The following is a 23,916-nucleotide window of genomic DNA, read 5'->3' as shown; positions in this document are numbered from 1 at the left end:
TTAATCCATCTATATTTACAGAATGATTTTCTGGCTGAGAAATCTAGGTGTGCCCATGGACTGTTGTAGAAACCAGATCATGGCTTGGTACGAAGACGGGTACCTCACTGACATGGGGTTCACTGCCCAATAGATTGGTGGTGGGCTCATTTACAAAAAAAAAAAAATTAAGTCTGGGAACTTGGATTTCTTGCTGAAGCTTTGCATAGGCCCAGCTCTTGTACACGACTGGCATATAATTTATAATTTTAAATGGTTTATTTCCCTGCTTCATTTCTCAGAACTTATGTTGATTTTTCAATGTAAGTATTTGCCAAATTAAAATAATGTAGCTATTAAAAACCTGTGATGACTGTCTAAGAAAACATTTATCTAATGATACAGCATGGAGTAGGACCTTCCAGCCCTTCAGGCCCCAGCAACTCCACAACCATGATTAATCCTAACCTAATCACAGACAATTTAGAATAACCAATGAACCTATCTGATATGTATTTGGACTGTGGGAGGAAACCGGAGCACCCAGGGAAAACCCATGCATTCCGTGGAGAGGATGTACATAGACTTCTAATGGAGGGGCATTGGAATTGAACTCTGAACTCCAGAACATCCCAAGCTGTAATGGTGCCCTGCAAACCACTATGTGACTGTGGTACCCTTTACTTGCCAAAATACTATTGGGTGGAACGGTAATATGTAATTGCTTTTCTCTAACATGGTGGTGGTTAATTAAAAATAAAGTAGCTAATTGGAAGGAAAAGCTACCATTTGATTAAGGACTACACTATGACTTACTTCATGATGCTGTATTTGGCCTGTTGCAAAGTACATTCAGTCCCACAACTTTGCATATTTGTGCTCTGCTCCCGAACACGGTCATAAATCTAATGGTGGTCTAGGAGCTCAGCAAAGGCTCTGGATCCCCAGATCCTTGATCTCTAGGTAAAGAAGTCTGAGGTAGAGGCAAGTTGCTCTCCAATGAAAACATCAATGTTTATGGCTGAGTATCATTTGAGGAAACAAAAAGACTCTAGATGCTGGAATCTGGAAAAAAAAATCCTAGAAGAACAGCATGTCAAGCAACGTCTGTGGAGACAGAAGATGTAGTTCTGACATAGGGTCTTTTATGTCAACTTACACTTTCAAAATTGCTTGGGCTACTGAGTGCTATCAGCGTTCTACATTTTTTCTGAGTATATTTCAGCCCATTGTGTGTTACATATACACACTCGTACACTGAGACCACAAGGTTAAGAGTTTATTTTTATTTTTGTAAAATAGAAGATGTTTGTGTAAACCGCATTAGTGAAGAAAACATCAATGATTTGCAAAACATTTTTGGAAGATGGATGTTATATTTATTTACACTCTCTCTCTCCATCAGCTCTTCTTCTTTTTTCCTTTCCCCTTTTTCTTTTTCTTCTTTAATGATTTCATCAATTGGCGGACTTTGTAACCTTTCCAGAATGCCTGGATCATAACAGCTGCTCTTCCCATGAGGTATATTTGCTCATCTTTTGCCGCCTTTTCCTCTGCTTTTCTCTTTCTCCCTTCTACAATCTGAATATATTCCGACTCAAGTAATTCAATCTTTTGTTCTAACTCAGAGAGCAGAACACCTTCATCTTTGTTGATTTTAACAAGCTGTTCATATTCATCCTGGTAGAACATAATTTTAATACATTTTGATAACCCATTCATTATTAATACTGCATTCAACATTGATTTGTTTTCTAAATAAAATACTTTACAATATATTGACATTTTATGTGATTATTTTCCTCTGGTTACAATCTCTTGAACCATCTTTAAGAAATGTCCTCTATGAGTCCTTGTAGGTTTCAAACTTAAACTCTGGTTCATTTTGATTATCAGATCTTTAATGGATATCTCACCAATTTTCATATAAAAATGGATCAATCTCTCTACCATTCCTTCTGTAATATAAGGTTTTCAGAGGAACGTGATTTTGAAAATGTTTCCCCAAGGTTCGCATCATATTAATTTGTTACGCTGACAAACTTAGCATTTCAGTATTTCCTGTTATGGCAGAGGTTCATCAAAGGATAAATGCTTCAAGGACATTCATGCAAGGACAGTGAAAATTCCTACTAAACACAAAATACTCTGTAGATGCTGGGGTCAAAGCAACACTCACAACACGGTGGAGGAACTCAGCGTGTTTTGAGTATTGCAAAATTCCTACTATCCAGCATTTACCAGAATTGAATATAGTGAGAGAACTGCCAAAACAAAATTCCAAATGCCTATTGCTTTGCTTTTTTTAAAAAAACATTCAAGGCTGATCACTGATTGATTTTGATTGATGGACTTTGTAACCTTTCCAGAATGGCTGGACGGTAACATCTACTTTGTCTAGCTGGTATTTTTACTCCACTCTGGCTGTCTTTTCCTCCGCTTTTCTTTTTCTGTCTTCTACAATCTGAATATATTCCAATTCGAATGATTTTATCTTATGTTTCCAGTGCTGGAACTGGATCCCCCTCTCAGTAAAGATCTATGTTCCATCTGTAATAGCAGCACATCACAACCTATCTTTAAAATTAAATTATATTGACTTAATGTTGCATTTTGAACTCAAAATGTGAAGTAATACATTTTTCGAAATTGAATCAACCTAGAACATACAGAGTGACTGACAGGGTCCTGAGATATGCTTCAGAACTGAGAGATCCCAGGTCCAAAGACATAGTTGTCTAAAAATGGCAACGTAGTTAGGGTGGTGAAGAAGCTTATGATTTGCCCACCTTTATCAATAAGTATTAGAGTTGGGACATCATGTTACAGTTGAATAAGATGTTGACGAAACTACAGGGAAATATTGCATGCACTTATGGTTACCTTATTATAAGAAGGATGTGACTAAGCTAGACAGGGTGCAGAGAAGTTTCACTAGAAGATTGAACTGAAGGGCTTGAACTGTAAGTAAAGTGTACAGGCTGGGACTGCTTCCCCTGGACTGGAGGCATCTGAGAGGTGATGTTATTAGAGGATTATAAATTCATGAGGAGCATTGAAAAGATGGATGGTTGCAGTCCTTTTTTCTCCATCATAGGACAGTCTAAAGCTATTTAAGCTGAGTGCGAAAAAAAATTAAGACAGACCTGAAGGAGCACCTTTTTCACACAGCAGTGGATGGGTATATGGAACAAGATGCCGGAGGAAGTGGTAAAGGTGGGTACAATAAAAATGTTTAAAAGATATTTGAATAGGTACCTGGCTGAGGCACATTTGAAGGGATGTAAGCCACACACAGTTAAGATGATGAGTTAGACAGGCATCCTAGTTCCATGCTGTATGACTCTATAACTCAATTTAGTGCTCCCAACTAAAAAAAAAATTACGGATCATAGGCATTGCTGGCAAGCCTGGTATTTATTATTCAGCCCAATTCCCTTGAAGCTTCACAATTTCCGTACAAAGATAAATAAGAACAGTTCTTAGGAATCATACCTGCTTTTCTTGCATGTCAGCATCATATTTCTGGATCCAGTTTTCAATCTCTGTTTCAGTTTTGAACTTGCGCTGAAATATGTCATAAAGATGAAATATCAGATTCTAGCAACAATATAAATTAATCCTCACAGAAAAAGAGGACTTACTATTAAATCTAGAAATTAATTGTAATCTACTACCAGCAATTAATACTAAATACTTATTTTATAAATTAACTGGAAAATCCCTAGTGGATAGAATGTAGATAAAATGCAATTTTGCTGATTGATATATCTACAGTAAATTAAACAATCAAATTTGATTCTCATAAACAAATTTAAAATAATGTCAGTCATCCCATAGTTCTTAATTTGCCGTCATATTGTCAGAGATAGAAATTAAGACAAGTGTTTATTTTCTTGCTTACCATGACCACTGACTTTTGGAATGCACATGATTAAAATCTAAGGTATGTTCATTTGTGAAGAATTATGCATGTACTTAAGGAGTGTTGGAATATTGATAAAAATATTTACATGTGTACAAAGGATGGTAGTTTGCTTTGTTACCTTATTGAGACAAGAATTCAATGAACATGGGTATATCCTAAACCTTTCCAGAATGGTACCTATCTTTGTTTTTGCTGGTTTGGTTGGTTCTTTGCCAAATGCAGAATATTAAATACTATTTGTTAATTGGCTTAGTACTTAATTTGTTGTGTTTGATTACTATTTGCCTCTGTTTTATTCTAAACCTAGCCACAAAAGATTTTGTCATATTTCTGGCACATTCTATTTTGTTTCAAGTCTACAACTTTTGAACATGTTCTTCTTTCTTTTTCAGGATTGTAGATACAGGTCGACCTTCACTAATCCGGCACCATTGGGACCTGAGGAGTGCCAGATTAGTGAAATTGCCGAATTACAGAAGGATCACATCAGGCATAATCGGTGCTGGATTATCGAAGGAACCGGATTACAGGTAGTTGGATTAGTGAAGGTCGACCTGTATTAACATTTATTTGTTGAAGACATAATATAGAAATACATTGAGTTGCAGGACTTATCACCATTGTTTAGAATTTATGTTATGCTGTACATCTGCATACTTTTGTGTCCTTTTTGTGATAATTTTGCTTCCTCTCTTAGTCATAAACAATAATTTTCTTTTAAGACCTAATTAGGTCATGACTTATGAGACTATAGTTTTCGTGTCAGGTGTTATTAAACCACAGGGAGCATTACAGTAATTAACAAATCACAACCAGGAACAGGGATCTTGAATCATCCTCCATTCACCAATATTTGTACTAGAAAAAATGGTGTCAGATGTTTTTGCAGACCTAGGTGACTTCTTCCAGTTCATCCGCAAAACAGCCTATTCTTCTTTCATCGTATCTTTCATTTCTTTTCAAGGTGGCTGGGGTGCTGTTGGAACCCTTGATCTACAGCTGCAGCTCACAGTACGGTTCTCCATGAGCACCCTGCGGCCTGGCATTTCGATATCTCCAGGAGTGGCCTGGAAGACATGCACCTTAGGGTGTAGCCCCGTGGACGACCCACTTCCTCACCAATATCGCCGACTGAAGCGTCGTGGGGGAGTGAAACATCGAGACAGCAGGCAGTGTGTGCTGCTGTTCGGAAGAGGGCCCTTGTAGTTGAGTGATCTTCTCTCTCTCTCTCTTTTTGATGGTGAGCGAGGGCCTGTTGGTCCTCGAGTCGGGGGACTCAGAGAAGCAATGTGGAAGATTGCAGCATCGAAACAGCGAGTGGCTGGTCTCCCGCTCTCGTTGTTGCAGGAGTGATCTCTCTCTCCCTTGCTGGTGAGAGACAGCCTGTCTGAGATACCAAAGTGTTGGGATAGACTGTAGTTTTTTGATGGGCTCTAGATCAAAGTCTCTTTGGAGGTTGTTGCTATTGCTTGCATATTGTGGGGAGGGGGATCAGTGCTTTCACTGGGGCAAGTTGGGAGAGGGGAAGAGTCAATGCTTTGGCTGCTGCTTTTGTGTGGGAGGGGAGGGTGAGGGGGAGGGGCCTTTGGTGTACTTATGTTTTCTGTCGTTCATTCTTTGGGGGTTTTACTGTTCTGTGGATGTCTGCAAAGAATAAGAATTTCACATTGTACACTGTATACATTCTCTGATATTAAATTGCACCATTGAATTCAGGGCAATATGAAGTTTAAACATAACTAGTCAATATGGAGCTCAGTGTTCATCTGCTCAACCCAATCCAACCTAATTTGTATATTTTTTAAACTTGGTTAATTTATTTCTGACCAACAGAAATAATTGTGCATTTTCACAAGAAATGCAGCACATATTATGTTCTTATGTAACTTAATCGATAATGAAAAATGGAATATCGGGCTATTACTAGAATATGTATATGTACCCTTCTTAATGCTTGCTCAAACGTTCTGTGCTCTGTAATCAAGTTGTTCAGCTGGGTTCGAAGCTGAGATATTTCTTCCTGTAACTTGACCACTCGCCCTTCTGAATCTTTCTGATCAGCTTGCTGCTGTTTTTCCGCATCTTGCTTAATTTGACGAATGTAATCTTCTGAGAATAAGTCAAGTTGAAGCAGGTTGTTTTTAAGTTTTCGAATTATCTCGTTCTTCTTCAACATCTGGTAATAGAATGTATATTTGATGTTAAGATATTGTTATTGATATATATTATTAAGTAGGATTTGTTTTCAAAACATTAAATATACCACTTGCCTATATCAACATGGCTACTTCAAACAATGAACAGTACTGTATAGGAACAGGCATTTTGGTCCATGATGTTGTGCCAAACTAATTAAGCTAATGATACCTAATTAAATTAATCCCTTCTGCCTGCACATGGTCCATATCGTTCTATTCTCTATATATTCATGTGCCTATCTAAGGGCCAGTCGGCATATATTATAATTATGCATCCTGATATTAGTCCCCCAGTTTCTCTTGCACTATGATTAAGAGAATCAGTTTTCATATTTAGGTACTGTGTTGGCAATTGCAAATTTAGCTGCTGCAGAAGGAACACTTGAATAATCTAAACACGAGGAAATCTGCAGATGCTGGAATTTCAAGCAACACACATAAAAGTTGCTGGTGAACGCAGCAGGCCAGGCAGCATCTCTAGGAAGAGGTACAGTCGACGTTTCGGGCTGAGACCCTTCGAGACCTGACGAAGGGTCTTGGCCCGAAACATCGACTGTACCTCTTCCTAGAGATACTGCCTGGCCTGCTGCGTTCACCAGCAACTTTTATGTGTGTCACTTGAATAATCTATGTCCTTTTTACCTTAAATCTTGTTTCTTACTCAAACAGCTAAAGCTGAAGTAATCCTTATAAAAGTCACTGGTGCCTTAAATGGAATGGATTTAAGATGTTTCATTTACCTGAATTTTCTCCTATTACTACCTTTCTGAAAGCAAACTCTTATCCAATGAAAGAGTAGAAGATGAGTGGCAATTCAAAAGATTGAAGTAGGTTTAGAGTGCATACATGTAAATGCCAGGAAGTCATATATATCGCTGTATTGCATGCATTACCAGCCATACACAATTATGATATAATGGCAGTAACACGAGGTATGACCCTAACAAAGGCATGTGTTAGGGGGGCAGCAGACTAGGTTAAACCAAATAACTCTTTCAAAGAGCTGACTGAGGCATAATAAGTTGAATACTCTCCTGCTGTGCTGCATCACTGATTCTGTAAAAAAAAAGAGCCACATTCTTGTTGCTTGTGAGTCTATTTCATAAAATTCTGAACAAGTGTGAGATAACAAAAATGAATCCAATAGCTATAACAGGACCAAAGCACACTGGTTTACTTAATAAAAAATATAAAGAACTTGAGTTTATATTCAGTGGGTTTGCTTCTGGTAACAATATCAATGCTTTTTTGAAAAGGGAGAATGTGATTTGGAAGTAACATCCCTATTTTCTCTCTATAGTTGCAGCAGCCTGGGATGAATGATGCTTAGTGCAGATTAAGTTCTGCTGTCTTCATTGATAGTACACAAAAATGGGTTGTTGCTCAGATGGTTACTAGATTGAGATGCTTTTATTGTTTTACTCTGTACATGTTTGGAATTATATCTAACTAGTGATTTATCATCCTCTACTACATTAACTATTCTTAAGATATTTCTTAAAAATATATATCATTGCATGAACTTGAATTTAGTTTGCGAGTTGTTGTGGATGAACATCTGATGTCATTCAAGGAGATTAGAGTTGTGTGCATAATACAGCAACTGGTTATTTTCTACTAAGCCATTGATTTAATACAGTTTGTCTATATGCTGCATTGAATGAGGCAGTTTCAAACTGTTCTCACAAGTGAATATGAATCAGTAGTAGTTATTGCTCTCTAATGAGGCTGAAACCATTACAAAATTAGAAATGATGTACCAAAGTATGAATACAGTGAATCCTGTTTAAATTAGATATTCTGAAACAAAATATAAATTTACATGAATGCTAACAACAAGGTACATGTCTATAAGAAAGCCAAAAATTCTGATTTGATGGAGGATGGATGTGAAAGCACAGAGGAATATCTGGAGAAATTTCTGAAACGCTCGTTCGCTGCTGTCGTTACTGTGTGGTCGGGAATCTTTCGGATGGTAGGCCTCAAAATCCCCAGCTTTGCCTGCTGTTGGCGACCAAGGTTGAGGTCGAATCGTTTGGACAGAGATGGCGTTCAGTACTCAGTATTGGAGAGCTGATCAGAGCTCGAAGTTTTCGGATGACTCAGAGTCGGACTGTGGTCGGCATGGCAGGGAGAGTTTTTCTTCCTTCTCCCGTCTGCGTGAGATGTGGGACATTTGAGAGACTTTGAACTTTTACTGTGCTCATGGACTTCTTCATCAAGTTATGGTATCGTTGCACTGTTATAACTATATGTTATAGTTATGTGGTTTTGTCAGTTTTTTCAGTCTTGGTTTGTCCTGTGTTTTGTGCTATCACACCGGAGGAAATATTGTATCATTTCTTAATGCATGCATTACTAAATGACAATAAAAGAGGACTGTGTGTCTTCATAATCTAAAAAAAATGTCCGCAGAAGTCACATCTAGCTCAGTGATTTTTCTGCTTCTCAGAGTATAACGATAAGTAACATTAATTTGCACAAGCTTACTTTCTGAATCTTAGTAGTTTGCCCAAATGTCTCATGATAGGGGGTGGTGATTAAGATCATTTTTACTGTGGACTGTTAATAATCTTGTAGAAGACACAAAACAAAAATCCATTCTTTAACCAAATTTGACTATGACATGTCTATCAGCTTGTTTTGACATGTACTTCTTTGATTTCTGTGGGTTTTTCACCACCAGTTGAAAGTTGGTGGTGGCTGGAGGCAGGATTACAGTCAGTTGGAAGCATCAAGTGAGTTTTCTTTAAGTGAAGGGTCTGCCAAAGTGAGATGCCATACATGTTGTATATTTTAGTAACTGTGTCCAATTATTTTGATAAAGATTACATCACACTGTTCCGAACATATGGCCACATAATCTTGTGAATCAAGCCACAATGCCGATATCAAATTTGGCCCACCTTTAATGACCAATTGAAAATATGGTTAAGATAATAATGTTGTGCTACTATGGTTTCGAGTATAAATTTTGCACTTGCAAATATAATTCATTGTATTATTATTTTAAGAAAGGCAACATAACTACTTAAGGGAATGATAATCACTTAACAAAGCAGGCAGCTACAAAAGATCAAAACTAACACAAACAAGACAATTTTCAGCTTGACTTCCTAAGCTTTTATTTACCTCCTCCCCACCCTATTTTACCCTTATAAATGGCCACTCTCGTTCAGAGAGTAATATTTCATTAGGAAAGACAGGATGTACTTTCAATATCTGCCAACCAAGCCTCAGCTATATTCTGTCAATAATATTTATCTTAATAATAGTTAGGCAAGAATAATGAAATGTTGTGCAAATTATGTAAAAGCTGCCATTTTAACCTTTTTGCACAATGTGAAATATCTATAAATGTATTCATGTTCATAAATCTATATTTTAGCTAAAAGGTATCAAACTGAAATGCCTATTTTGGAAAGGTTTCATACTCAGCATTATAACTTGTTTTAAATGCCTGGTGTACAAGTTCCTGGATGCATTTGAAAATCTACTTTTAATTAATGTGGTGAATTATACATAGCCACTTAAAATCAATACTTCTCAAAGTCTAATTCCATGTCCCTGTCACGACAGGTGGAAATTGGTAAAGCCAGCCAACAGGGAGCTGGTGAAGCTGTACAGTGGATAAAACAGATTACAGAAACATTGATGAATTCCACGGGGACCTAAGGGCGCAAGAAGAAGAAGGCGGCTTATAAACATACCCTGTTGTCTAAGGTAGGGTAAGATATCAGGTTAATAATAGGTGTAAGGATTACCTCATTTTCTTTATCTTGGATGGCTGCTGCCAGTTCTGCCTCCAAAGTGGCAATAATTTCTACGTTTTGCTTATCTTGCAAAATAATGTTTTCCACAAACTCAGATTTTTGTTTATCTTCCGTGGGTGATACCAAAAGTTTTCCAAACACCAAGTCTTTCAGCTTCATAAGTGCCAGAATGAGACTTACACAAGGTGGTTTCCGAGCTTTACATTCCACTTGAATTACTTGACATGCTGAAGGATTTCCCTGAAAGAGCCGGAGGATGCTTTTAACTGAGCTACCAAGGGCCTGCTTCAGGAGTTTGACATCATTTACTCTCTCTTCTTTGGTTTTTACTTTGTGCTTTCCATCTTGATTTTCCTCTTCAGGAAACTCTTCCTCATTCAATTTACTAATAGCAAAATGCAGGTGTTGCTCTATTCTAACGTATTCCCTGAGAGCACATGTTAATTCTAAACCGATAGCGACACTGAATCTGCTGAGGTTGTAGGCAATGTGGGGAAGCAAGGTAACTCTTTCCAAGTTCTCAATCGTCTTTTCAATTACTGAAATAATTCTTTCTGCTTCAATTGATGCAAGCTTTCTTCTGAATGGTTCTAAGATTTGCAGAGCATCTGCTTTGGGTCCCCCTCTTTGTGTGATCAGATCATAATCAATCATTCTTCTGCTAATAGTCTCAACATTCATGGCTTCTTTCTGATGTTGCTCTATGGCTTCAGTTGCCATTGTTTATTTCTTCAGGAAGTATTGCTCTTGAGATCTTTAGATCTTCAACGGGTTATATTGCTGAAACAGAAATAAAATATTTTCTGAATATTGAAGCAGCATTTTTATCAAAATCTGTCCTTGGAACCATTGAGAGACAAAGTATGGAGTAAAATTTTTCAACTGTGATTCAGCTACAGTAGTCAAAAATTACATCCACCGTCTACACTCATTTGATGCGATAAAATCAAAATGTTTATTTTCTAAAGAAGAGAGTATAAACAAAGTCACACTTAAAACACATTTTTTTAAACTGCAGATGCAAATAGTTGAAGTTTACTGTGGCCACAACAGGAAATTTCAGTTCACAACCTTGGGGATCTTTCTGACTGCCAATACCACTATTACCATTCACTAGCAAACCAAAACCATTGTGCTTACAAATGCAAAAATCCAAGATTTTGGGGAGCTAGCTGTATCAGAACCAATGAGACTGATGCTTTGGTCATTTAATCGTTTACATGGATGATCTTCCCATATCTGTCTAATTATTGTCTCCTTTTGCCTGTATGATCATTGTTTCTGTCATTTAATCACCTCAAAACTTCAAACTAGTAGAGCCTTTGCTTTCTCTTTTGGTTGTGTCTGTTAAGAATTTGTTCATCTTCAACATCTTCCAATTCTGATAAAAAGTCTTGAATGTTAACCCTACTTGCATCTCGCTGCATAACATATGCTGCCTGGCTTGCTGAGTCTTTCTAGAATTTTGTTTTTATTTTAGATTTCACTATCGGCAGCATTTTGATCTTCATTGATTTCTTTCACATTTATTTTCCCTTCATAAGCTCACCATTTTTCATTTGGTGAAAGGAGCATTTATATAGGATAATCACAACCAAGGTGCACAAAACACTACACAGCAGTAAGTAGTTCTGTTTATAAAGAAAATATGCTAATAATCAGAGGTTTTGTTTAGCAATACAGTATAAATTAAGAGCATTGGCTCAGTTAAAGGGCAGCACAGTGGAATAGCTACTTCAGAACACCACAGACTCAGTTTGCACTTCATCTCTCTGACTGTTTCCTCCAGATTCCTCCCTTATCCCAAAAGCATATGGGTTGGTTGGTTAATAGGCCACTGAAAACTGATTAATGTAAGATTAGTGGATAGTTAATGATCAGCATTGGCTAATAGGCCAAAGGACTGGTTCTGTGGCACGTCTCTCTATAATTCAAGGGTTCCTAACCTTCTTTTGTCATGGACCCCTACCATTAACTGAGGGGTCCATGGACCCCAGGTTGGGAACCCCTGCTATAGACCTAGAAACAATGATTATGGTTACGCTTCCAAGGGGGATCTTTTATGAGCTTGAATGAGCTGGCAGCTTGACATTGCATCCAAAAAAAGGGATATTGATTAGTGGCCTTCTATAAATTGGCGAGACCTGACGCAGACTGGGAGATCATTTCGCTGAACACCTAAGCTCTGTCCGCCAGAGAGAGCAGGATCTCCCAGTGGCCAGACATTTTAATTCCACGTCCCATTCCCATTCTGATATGTCTATCCACGGCCTCCTCTACTGTAAAGATGAAGCCACACTCAGGTTGGAGGAACAACACCTTATTTTCCGTCTGGGTAGCCTCCAACCTGATGGCATGAACATTGACTTCTCAAACTTCCGCTAATGCCCCACCTCCCCCTCGTACCCCATCCGTTATTTATTTATATACACACATTCTTTTTCTCTCTCTCCTCTTTCTCCCTCTGTCTCCCTCACTATACCCCTTGCCCATCCTCTGGGCTTCCCCCCTCCACCTTTTCTTTCTCCTAGGCCTCCTGTCCCATGGTCCTCTCATATCCCTTTTGCCAATCAGCTGTCCAGCTCTTGGCTCCATCCCTCCCCCTCCTGTCTTCTCTTATCATTTCAGATCTCCCCCTCCCCCTCTCAAATCTCTTACTAGCTCTTCTTTCAGTTAGTCCTGATGAAGGGTCTCGGCCCAAAATGTCAACCTGTACCTCTTCCTAGAGATGCTGCCTGGCCTGCTGTGTTCACCAGCAACTTTTATGTGTGTTGATTGATTAGTTTAATTTTTTTTGAGCACAGCATTAGAAGTTAAGGTTCAAGGTACATTTCTTATCAACGTATGTAGGCGGTATACAACTCTGAAATTTGTCTTTGTTTAAAAAGAAAAATTTACTTTTAGAATTCACACTCATGGAGTGAAATTTAAACTCACCACCTTCTGAATTAGAGGAAGAGTGTTACCATTGAGCCGTGGCTGACACAACAGATCAGGGTACCAGCAGGAAATATGTAAGGATTTTAACAAATGATTGCAGAAACATGCAAAAGCATTAGAGTGCCTTAAATACCTGCATCTGTTTTATATTATATTTTATCAAGTGCTCTTATCTAATAATAGTTGTTATAAAAAGATATTATTTGAAATAATCGATAAATGAACAAGAGTAATTGCTATATTAAATTACAATTATAAAATATGTTAGTTATATAAAAACTAAAATAAACATTTTTATGGTTATTCCTCTTTCTCTACAAACTCAAGCTTGTCTGAAATTATTGTTTGAATCCTAACTGGCTTCCTCCATTTCTTACTGAACCAGGAATTCAACTAATGCACCAATTTTAAAATTCTCATTTATCCATGGAAAGTTTTCAGTTCTCTGCTTTCCTCCAATTCTAGTCCCTGATTTTCAACATTCCAACAATGGAGATCGTGCTTTCAGATGCCTGGGCTGCGAGCACGAGATTTCCCTCCCTAAACTATTCTATCCTTCTATCCTTTCAGCTATTCCTTAAACTTGCATCTTTGTTAATATCTCCTTATGTGATTTAAGGTCAAATTCCATCTAATTGTTTCGATGTGGTATTTTATATGCACAAAATAAATGTAAGTTTCGTATTGTATTTGGTAAATGGGACATATTTTATGTATTCATTTTGAAAAAATGTTAATTGCGTTTGTTTAGATTAACGTTATGAGACAAAAATTATACACAAGCAAATTAGTCTGACTTAAATTACAGATTTCGAAAAAGTACGTATCTTCAAGCTCTAGTAGAGAATTTTGGAGTTTACAATATTTCCAATATTTCTCTATTTAGCTCCTTTACAAGAACAATGTTTGTTCGATAACCAATTAACTCTCCCTATTGACATCTCAATCACACAAAACATGGTTGAATTGTAATTAGATAGCGTCCTTGATGATTTCAGAACCTCCCAAACTGCTTTAACAGCCAATTATTATTTTAAGATGCAGTCGTTTCTACGCTCAACCAACTTGCTACCACAGCCAGCAATAATCACCCATAAAACTACTTTAACAACGACGACAGCCTCACATGAGCTCCAGTGGACCTGGTGCTCAGATCTCTGTGGTGGGGTTTGGGCAGAAGCTCGCGTTAAGAGAACCGTTGCTCCCGCAAGTACCTGGTCAGCTCCCCAGTTGGAGAAAACACAAAATCTACACCACTCGGCAGATCGGCTATTCTCTCTACCCCCAGTGTTCAGCCTGGTTCCGGTCCTTTACTCTTTACTTTACATGTCCGGAAGCTCGATATCCGGAGAATGCACGCCCGGTGCTTCTGTTTGCTAGATGTGCTTATTCCGTTGCTAAGAAACGCGTGACCTTTCCCCTCTGACCCCATGGCCCCCGCCTTGGCTATCTAGCCGCGCGTTCAGGACGGAGGAAAAGACGGGCACGGGAAGCGGAGACCTCGACCAAACGTGATGGTCCCTGCGCTTTGATTGACGTTCCTTCGCGGAGGTCTCGCCCGGCCGACTGTCACTTTCAACCAATCGGCAGTCGGAGGGGGAGAGAGGACCCACCCTCCCACTGCAGCGTGAAGTTAGGTTGAGCGGTGCGAGACGCGGCTGTGAGCGAGGAGAGGCTGCGGCGAGCTGGTGATGGCGCTGCCTGTCGACGATGACGTCCCTTTAATCTTGACAGAAGACAACACGGGGCTGAGCGCCGACTCTGTCAGAGACGATATCCCCAACGAAAGTAGGAAATGTGATCGCTTACACTTTTAATGTCAGAATCTTAAGCGGCGCAACTTTGGTGTCCCCGAGCAGCCGGTGCACCCTGAGCTGTGCGGGGAAGCCGAGATATGTTTACATCTCATTGAAAGCAGTGCTGTCACGCTGCTCGCTGTGATGGTGCGAAAACTTGTGGCCGTCTGCTTCATCGTACTAGGTTAGCAAATAAAAGCAGCATCTGGTCAGTCAGCATCTGTGGAGAGAGGGCTGGAGATACAGGTCCCTGGCTTTCGGTGGATCTGATGATGCCAAGCCAGTGAGTGGCAGAGTTGAGTGCACTTTTATGAAACCCAGAGCGATATTTGGGACCCTTGCTGTGCATCAGCGTATCAGGGGACTATGTAGCCCATCGACCTTGTAAAAGAAATGTCAATTTAAACCACGAACCTTATAACATCATAATAAGAAATTGTGTGAGGTTATTGATTTCAGTACCAAACAAATGATGAGTATTCTCTTAAGGGAAAGTTTAGAAAATGTTAGTTCAGAAGACATTGGTGTCTTGTGCAGCAATTATTGAATGCTGACATACAAGTGCAGCAGGTAATCGGGAAAGTAAATGGTTATTATAAAGGACATAGGTTGACTCACCGAGATTGGTTCATGGGATGGCTGGTCTCTCAATGAAGAGGCCTCTATTCTCAAGAAGTTAGAAGTGATTGCCATTGAAATTCTTAGAGGTTTTGATAGGGTACATACAGTGGATGTTTCCTGTGGCCAAGGAGTCAAGAACTACTCAAAATAAAAGATTTAAGACTGAACTAAGACTATTTAAGACTGAAAAGAGAAGAAATTTCTTCACTCAGAGGACTGCGTGGCCCAGTCAATCTAAAGATTGTTTTCAAAAGGAAGTTCCTTAGATGTTGTAAATAATGGAAATAGTTGATTGAAATTGTGTGCAGTTTTGGTCCCCTAATCTGAGGAAAGACATCTTTGCCATAGAGGGAGTACAAAGAAGGTTCACCAGATTGATTCCTGGGATGGCAGGTCTTTCATATGAAGAAAGACTGGATGAACTGGGCTTGTACTCGTTGGAATTTAGAAGATTGAGGGGGGATCTGATTGAAACGTATAAGATCCTAAAGGGATTGGACAGGCTAGATGCAGGAAGATTGTTCCCGATGTTGGGGAGGTCTAGAACGAGGGGTCACAGTTTGAGGATAGAGGGGAAGCCTTTTAGGACCGAGGTTAGGAAAAACTTCTTCACACAGAGAGTGGTGAATCTGTGGAATTCTCTGCCACAGCAAACTGTTGAGGCCAGTTCATTAGCTATGTTTAAAAGGAAGTTAGATATGGCCCTTGTGGCTACAGGGGTCAGGGGGTATGGAGGGAAGGCTGGGTTCTGAGTTGGATGATCAGCCATGATCATAATAAATGGCGGTGCAGGCTCGAAGGGCCGAATGGCCTACTCCTGCACCTATTTTCTATGTTTCTATGTTTCTATGAAATATAATTGATAAACTTCTACAGTTGGTTTCCGCATTTGATGGTAAGGACTTGTACCATTGTAACTCTTTTCTGCTATTAATGGATAGGGTGAAGTTTTATTGTGTCTCATTTGACCTTTTTGTTCTTGCTTGTCATCCCTGTTCTTGCACTTATATGAAGTAATTTTCTATTAATCATTAGCTCTCAGAGATTAAGGAACAATTGCATAACTATTGTTTAAAAGAAATAAATTTTACTTCTGAGAAAATGCTCAGTAAATGTTTACATTGAGTAGCCATCTGACTTGAGTCTGAACAGACAATTGACAGAAAGAGAAATGTTTAAAAACTACAGTGGAGAAGGAGGATGGTTGGTCTGTTTCTTTTTGTGCTAGCTCTTTCCTAAAACCAGTCCCACAGGCTCGCACATTCCTAGATGCTTTGAATGTTTTGTTCTGATTTTTCCGCATAAGTTGCAGTATTTGCTAGCCACTCCCAGGTGATAAAACCTCACTCAGAATCAGGTTTATCATTACTATTATACATGACATGATATATGTTGCTTTGTTTTGCAGCAGCAGGCAAGCAGAAAAAAACATTAAGTTATTATAATTGTTATAAAGTATCTAAGCTTAAAAAAGAATATTGAAATATATTCGTGGACTATTCAGAAATATGATGGCAGAGGGAAAAAGGCTGTTTGTGAACCATTAAGCATTGATCTTCAGGCTCCTGTACCTCCTCCCTGATTGTAGTAACCAGAAGAAAGCATGTCTTGAATGGTGAGGATCATTAAAGATGGATGCCAGCTTCTTGATGCACCATCTCTTGATGATATCCTCGATGGTGAGGAGGATTGTGCACATGATACAGCTGCCTGAGTCTAGAACCCTCTGCAGTTTCCTGTGGATTGGAACCTCCTTATCAGGCTGTGATGTACATAAACCAAAAGAAAATGACAATATTGCTTATTGTAATTTTTGAAATAACTATTTGTTATTGTTTCATCTGATAATTTGTCAATTGAAACCTTTCATGTAAACTTATTATCTACATGGAAGTCCTATTCATATCTCAGCTCATTCGTTTCAACTGCAGTTTATTATCTCTGATATTATCTTAGTGAATTTTCACAGTTATGCAGTTAGACAATAGACAATGGGTGCAGGAGTAGGCCATTCAGCCCTTTGAGCCAGCACCACCATTCACTGTGATCATGGCTGATCATCCACAATCAGTACCCTGTTCCTGCCTTCTCCCCATTATCCCTTCACTCCGCTATCTTTAAGAGCTCTATCTAACTCTTTTTTGAAAGAATCCAGAGAATTGGCCTCCACTGCCTTCTGAAGCAGAGCATTCCACAGAACCACAACCCTCTGTGTGGAAAAAGTTTTTCCTCAACTCCACTCTAAATTGTCTACCCCTTATTCTTAAACTGTGGCCTCTAGTTCTGGACCCCCCCAACATCGGGAACATGTTTCCTGCCTCTAGCGTGTCCAATCCCTTAATAATCTTATATGTTTCAATCAGATCCCCTCTCATCCTTCTAAATTCCAGTGTATACAACCCCAGTCGCTCCAGTCTTTCAACATACGACAGTCCCGCCATCCCGGGAATTAACCTCGTGAACCTACGCTGCACTCCCTCAATAGCTAGAATGTCCCTCCTCAAATTTGGAGACCAAAACTGTACACAATATTCCAGGTGTGGTCTCACCAGGGCCCTGTACAACTGCAGAAGGACCTCTTTGCTCCTATACTCAATTCCCCTTGTTATGAAGGCCAGCATGCCATTAGCTTTCTTCACTGCCTGCTGTACCTGCATGCTTATTTTCAGTGACTGATGAACAAGGAGACTTAGATCTCGTTGTACTTCCCCTCTTCCTAACTTGACACCATTCAGATAGTAATCTGCCTTCCTGTTCTTGCCACCAAAGTGGATAATCTCACATTTATTCACATTAAACTGCATCTGCCCACCCACCCAACCTGTCCAAGTCACCCTGCATTCTCATAACATCCTCCTCTCATTTCACACTGCCACCTAGCTTTGTGTCATCGCAAATTTGCTAATATTACTTTTAATCCCTTCATCTAAATTATTAATGTATATTGTAAATAGCTGCGATCCCAGCACTGAGCCTTGCAGTACCCCACTAGTCACTGCCTGCCATTCTGAAAAGGGCCCATTAATCCCTACTCTTTGTTTCTTGTCTGCCAGCCGATTTTCTATCCATGTCAGTACCCTACCCCCAATACCATTTGCTCTAATTTTGAACACTAACTTCCTATGTGGGACCTTATCAAAGGCTTTCTGAAAGTCTAGTTACACTACATCCACTGGTTTTCCCATGTCCATTTTCAGAGACACATTCTCAAAAGATTCCAGAAGATTAGTCAAGCCTGATTTCCCCTTCGTAAATCTATGCTGACTCAGACCTATCCTGCCACTGCTATCCAAATATGCTGCTATTACATCTTTTATAATTGATTCCAGCATCTTCCCCACCACTGATGTCAGACTATCTGGTCTATATTTGCCTGTTTTCTCTCTCCCTCCGTTCTTAAAAAGTGGGATAACATTAGCTACCCTCCAATCCGCAGGAACTGATCATGAATCTGTAGAACACTGGAAAGTAATTACCAATGCATCCATGATTTCTAGAGCCACCTCCTTAAGTACCCTGGGATGCAGACCATCAGGCCCTGGGGATTTATCAACCTTCAGTCCCATCAGTTTACCCAACATCATTTTGTGCCTGATGCAAATTTCCTTCAGTTCCTCTGTTACTCTAGGTCCTCTGGCCACTATTACAGCTGGGAGTTCAAGTTCTCAGTGTTTTTAACATCTTACACTCGTGTTTTTCCTCATCTTTTCAGGATACTCTAATTTTTTTGTGTATTTACATTATTTTAATTTATAAAACTATGAATTTTATTTGCCATTTTATTAGTTTTATCAGTCTGCAATCAGTATTTCAGGGAATTAAGTATTTGTCACTTAGGTGTCTCTGACTTACATCCTGAAGTATCTTCCTATTTATGTCTATGTTTTTCTCCCAAGTTATATTCTCACAGTTAACCACACTAAATTGCACCTGCCTGTCATCCCATTCCATTACCTAAATGTGTCTTTCTGAAAAATAGCATTAATATTTCCATAACAATTTTAATGTAGAGAACAATTATGACACTTCACAAAGACATACTGGATAAAAAAGTGGCACCAGGACAAAGCTAAAGATATTAAAAATAGTAATTAATAGCTTTGTTAAAGTAAGAGGAGAAAGGTGGAAAAAGATGGGACACTTGAAAACTTAGTTAATGGAAGTTGGAGACGTCAATGTTAGCTTAACGAAATTTATTCTGACATTGACAAGGAGATTTCTTGACGCAATAGAGATGCAGAATTTTTGGCAAGCTGCTAACTAGAAAAGGTTACAGGATAAGGAGGGAGTTTGCCATGAAATGATTGAAATTTTATGTTAGAAAATTTGGGGGGACCAACAGCCATGGATATTTGGAGTGGTGGCATGGCAAAGATTAATACACTGACAACCTTGAGTCATCTGTAATTTTTCTCGTAATTTTTTAAAAAATTTACTACTCTGCATCATCAGTGTATTTTAATTCTCATATCTAAGTGTAGCTAGATGCTGCAAAGAAAAATAAACCCAATATTATATCAAAAATAAAGTGGCAGTCCCTTCTGGTGACTGTAAAATGGGTAACATGGAAAATATTATGCTAAATATGAATTAAGAAGCTGGGTCTAGTCATTACATTCTTTATCAATTTCCCCCTGAGCTTGTGGGCTACATTTTAACGTCCAGCTGTCAGTATCACACACACCGGTTTCCAACAGTTCAATTAAAATTGTGATAATATAGACGTCCATCTGAAGCCAGAAGTATCTTTCTTTAACTATGCAAGTTAGGTTCCAATGATGATACAAACACTCAGCTACAAAGTTAACATGAGGCATGAGCAGAGGAACAGTGTTGGTTTTGCTGCCAAGTTAAATCTTCTGGGAGCTGGATTTAGTGTTGGAAGGTATAAGAGCTGAGAAATTATATTAAAAAGCTCATTGTTAATATGCACTGCAGGATTTAATTTCTTCAGTCTTGAAGAAGGGTCTCAGCCCGAAACATCAGCTGTTCATTTATTTCCACAGATGCCGCCTGACCTGCTTTGTTTCTCCAGCATTTTGTGTGTGTTACTTTGGATTTACAGCATCTGCAAACTTTCTTGTTTTCATGGTTAAATTTCTGACTGGCACACTCTAAAATCTAGGACTGCGTGCAGAAAGACTCACTAAAGCTTAGTCTAGTCACTGCAAAGAATCTGTGGGGAAGGACTCAGTTTAAGGCAGAGGTGGCCAACCTTTTACATTCCATGCGTCAAATTTTTCACGCTCAAGTTCAGATGTGATTTTTTTTTCCATGTACGAGTTCTATATTAATATATTTTTATAAGAATTGAATGGGGATACAAGAGTTGTATGGCGCATCTGAACTTGTGAGTGGAAAAAATTGAAGCACGGAATGCAAAAGGTTGGCCACCCCTGGTTTAAGGGCTTACTGGCATTGCACATTAATTGGTTGCAATCTGCATTAAAAGTGCAGAGCAACACACATCAAAGTTGCTGGTGAACGCAGCAGGCCAGGCAGCATCTCTAGGAAGAGGTGCAGTCGACGTTTCAGGCTGAGACCCTTCGTCAGGACTAACTGAAGGAAGAGTGAGTAAGGGATTTGAAAGTTGGAGTGGGAGGGGGAGATAGCAGAGGTTTAGATTAATGATAATCAGTTATGTACTAATATTGAGTAATTGGAATAACATGACTTGTGATATAAATGTTTGTTTTTCTTTATTTTTGGGAACTGGATGATGCCAGCAAAGCCAGCGTTTATGGCCTATTCCTAATTGTCTGTAATAACTACTATGGTCCTTTTGCCAATGAGTGGGAAATTTCAGGATTTAGATCCAGATTCCAGGATTAAATTTTCAATTTGGGAGGATGTATACTTGGAGGGTAATTTGAAGGTAAAGCTGTTCCCACGTCTACAACCCTTGTCATTCTTGGCAGAGACCATAGGCTAGCAGAATAGCTCCAATGCATTTGTAATTAACATTCACTTCAGCCAGTGTACCATGGAAGTGGAGAGAATGAGTGTTTCAAGTGGTTGATGGGATATCATTCAGGCAGGCCTCTCTGTTCTAGTATAGAGTTTGCTGGTGCTGCACTCTTCCAGACAAGTGCAGAACTTTCCATGGCATTCAAAGTTCAAAGTAAATTTAGAACACAAATTCCTGTTACAGTAGCTGAGTCATAGTATATTCAGCCTACAACCTGCCCTTATTTATGTGACTGGTCCTGTGGTCTCTGGTTTATGGTGACCCTCTAGATGTTGATGGAGATTTGCTAATGATTGTGCCATTGAATATTAAGGGTAGATGATTGGATTCTGTCTTGTTGCAGATTCCATTGCCTTGCACTTTTGAGAATTCATATGGATGCAGAATAGGAGAAGGAGCGAGTTAATCGCAGTAAATCAAATGTCGTGTGCATTAGTGAGCTATGACTGCAGCCATTGAATTGTTTTCTCTTTGATGCCCAGTGACTTCAGTTATATCATATGCCTTGATGTCAAATACATTCTTGATGTCAGTGGCAGCCATTCTGGCCTCACCTCTGAAATTCACCTTTTGGTTCCGTGTTTATTTCGAGGATATGTTGACGTCTAAGTTGAGTGCTTCTGGCAAAACTCAAATTTAGTATCAGTGTCAGAGTTATTGTTTAGTTTCTGTCACTACATAATACTGCTCGTGATAGTTTCATCACTCAGTAATTTTAGTATATTCATATTTCAGTTTACAGGACAGTCACAGCCCTAGAAAAACTATTTTTGTATCTTTTAAAGGATAAGATTAGTATTTTTGTATTTAAATAGTATCTTCCTGATGTTATAATGTTGCAAATTTTATGTCAATTTGTCATAAGTTTCATCAGATAAACATCCAAAAGCAAAACATTTCCTGAATTAAATTCTTAAATATTTTTAGCTGTGCTTGCTATAAGTAGCATGATTTTCCTCTTTGTTATTTAGTTAGCTTTATCAATGAAAGTCTAGATGTCCTCTATGTATATATTTAAAAAATGTACATTTTGTACAGGGTGATGATATCTGTTTGTGAAACTCTCATCCTCTCCCATTGTGTATCTGCAGGAGTGAATTGATATTAGAGTGACTGTTTATGTGATATTAGAAGTTGTATTGTTTACTATTTTGATATTTAACAATACAAGGATAAGCTCAAAGCAATAGTAAACAAATCATAATCAGCTCTGCAAAACTGTGGAGAAATCATACCTTTAGTATAATTAATAGGCATTTTTAGAGAAACAAAACATGTTCTAAATTAAGCATTTCACTGACACCGCAATATATTTTCTAATTCAAAGCACTTTCAATCCCTTTATCTTTTTAGTCCCTTTCCTTCCTAATCCCTTCTCTCAATCATCCTGTCACTAACGCTTTCCATGCCTTCCCCAAACAATAAACAACTTGTGACCTGGTATCAAGGTTTCAAAGTTATAAAGTACATTTATAATCACAGTATGTATACAGTATACAGCCCTGAAATTCGTCCTCCCACAGGCAGCATATAACAAAGAAACACTGTGAAGCATTTGAAGAAGACATCAAACACCTACCGTGCAAGAAAAAGAACAAATCGCAGAAATAGCAAAAGCAAGCAAATAACATGCAGAATATTAAACGCCAAACCGCAGAATCCCTGATACGGCCGAGGAGTGCCAGCCACCAAGGCAGTTCAATTTAATGCTCTGTCAATGAATCAGAATCAGGTTTATTATCATCGGCATGTGTCGTGAAATTTGTTAAATCTACAGCGGCAGTTCAATGCAATACATAATATGGAAGAAGAAAAAGAACAATAAATTACAGTATCCACATATTGAATAGATTAAAAATCGTGTAAAAAATAGAAATAATATATATTTAAAAAGTGAGGTAGTGTTCAAGGGTTCAATGTCCATTTAGGAATCGGATGGAAGAGGGGAAGAAGCTGTTCCTGAATCGCTGAGTAGCAGACATCCCACCTTGCAAAAACTCATTTCAGTGAGGGAGCACCATCAATTTGCGGGAGACTCCCGGGAGAGGTGGGATGTCTGCAATAGAGTAGTTCCTTAGCAGCTAGCCAGCTAGTTTAAATAACGTTAGCAATGCTAATGAATGAATGACACCTGTTAAACTCACCTCAACATGTCTTTTACAGTCTTAACCCACCATGGGCAATAGAAAAGTCACTGTTGGAAACAGAGCAGCGAGCAACACTGTCATTATTGTGACCCCTATTAGGCAGGGGTACACTTTAGGGTAGTCTGGGGTGACGTACGTTTTATATTGTCTTTGGAACACTCTGCCACGGTGCGCTGTCGCTCTCGTCGCTCGCGCTCTCTCACTCGCTCTCGCTCGTGCTCTCTTGCTCGATTGCTCTCGCTCTCTCGCGCACGCGTTCTCTCTCGTGGTCGCTCTCGCGCTGTCTCTTGCTTTCTCTCGCTTGCTCTCAAAAAAATTGAGTTCCATGATACTGTATATAATTTGCAGGCATTAGGGAGCCACTATTAATATGCGGGAGACTCCTGGAACTTCCAGAAGAGGTAGGATGTCTGAAGTAGGTGCCTTCAGGCTTCTATAGCTCCAACCTGATGGTAACAATGAGAAAAAGGCATGCCCTGGGTGCTGGACATCGTTAATAATGGATGCTGCCTTTCTGAGGCACCGCTCCTTGAAGATGTCCTGGGTACTTTGTAGGCTAGTACCCA

At 39.0% G+C, this 23,916-nt stretch overlaps 2 protein-coding genes across 5 annotated transcripts in view; one reads left to right on the top strand and one right to left on the bottom strand.

The window, feature by feature from the left end:
* Positions 1-6: 6 nt before the first annotated feature.
* iqcd (IQ motif containing D) lies at positions 7-22,911 on the bottom strand. 4 transcript variants are annotated; one of them, XM_063034347.1, is made up of 5 exons: positions 22,783-22,911; positions 9,870-10,658; positions 5,850-6,083; positions 3,475-3,546; positions 7-1,659 (listed from the first exon to the last, which is right to left on the bottom strand). In XM_063034347.1, exons 2-5 carry the CDS (start codon positions 10,596-10,598, stop codon positions 1,381-1,383), a joined length of 1,314 nt encoding a protein of 437 aa, XP_062890417.1. In that variant the 5' UTR covers positions 10,599-10,658; positions 22,783-22,911; the 3' UTR covers positions 7-1,380. The 4 variants fall into 4 exon arrangements, with proteins under 4 accessions (XP_062890417.1, XP_062890416.1, XP_062890415.1 ...); XM_063034346.1 differs by lacking the exon at positions 22,783-22,911 and adding an exon at positions 14,319-14,390; XM_063034345.1 differs by lacking the exon at positions 22,783-22,911 and adding an exon at positions 14,628-15,626 and having other exon boundaries at positions 8-1,659.
* The window catches only part of tpcn1 (two pore segment channel 1), an 86,589-nt gene continuing 77,073 nt past the window's right edge, over positions 14,401-23,916 (top strand). Inside the window, exon 1 of the mRNA XM_063034342.1 lies at positions 14,401-14,606. Within this exon, the coding sequence (XP_062890412.1) occupies positions 14,510-14,606 (97 nt within the window). The 5' untranslated portion in view covers positions 14,401-14,509. The remainder of the gene's footprint in view (positions 14,607-23,916) is intronic.

Source organism: Mobula hypostoma, chromosome 27 (genome assembly GCF_963921235.1).
Source record: "Mobula hypostoma chromosome 27, sMobHyp1.1, whole genome shotgun sequence".
Taxonomy (NCBI): Eukaryota; Metazoa; Chordata; class Chondrichthyes; order Myliobatiformes; family Myliobatidae; genus Mobula; species Mobula hypostoma.
This window is presented reverse-complemented; position numbering and strand designations above follow the sequence as displayed.

What these genes read in the sequence shown, in the direction of transcription:
- iqcd (XM_063034347.1), bottom strand. Translation starts at nt 10,598, where the DNA reads ATGGCAACTGAAGCCATAGAGCAACATCAGAAAGAAGCCATGAATGTT. An exon ending in TCCAAGATAAAGAAAATGAG is followed by an intron (nt 6,084 to 9,869) that starts GTAATCCTTACA and finishes TTCTATTACCAG; the next exon opens with ATGTTGAAGAAGAACGAGAT. An exon ending in TTGAGCAAGCATTAAGAAGG is followed by an intron (nt 3,547 to 5,849) that starts GTACATATACAT and finishes GACATATTTCAG; the next exon opens with CGCAAGTTCAAAACTGAAAC.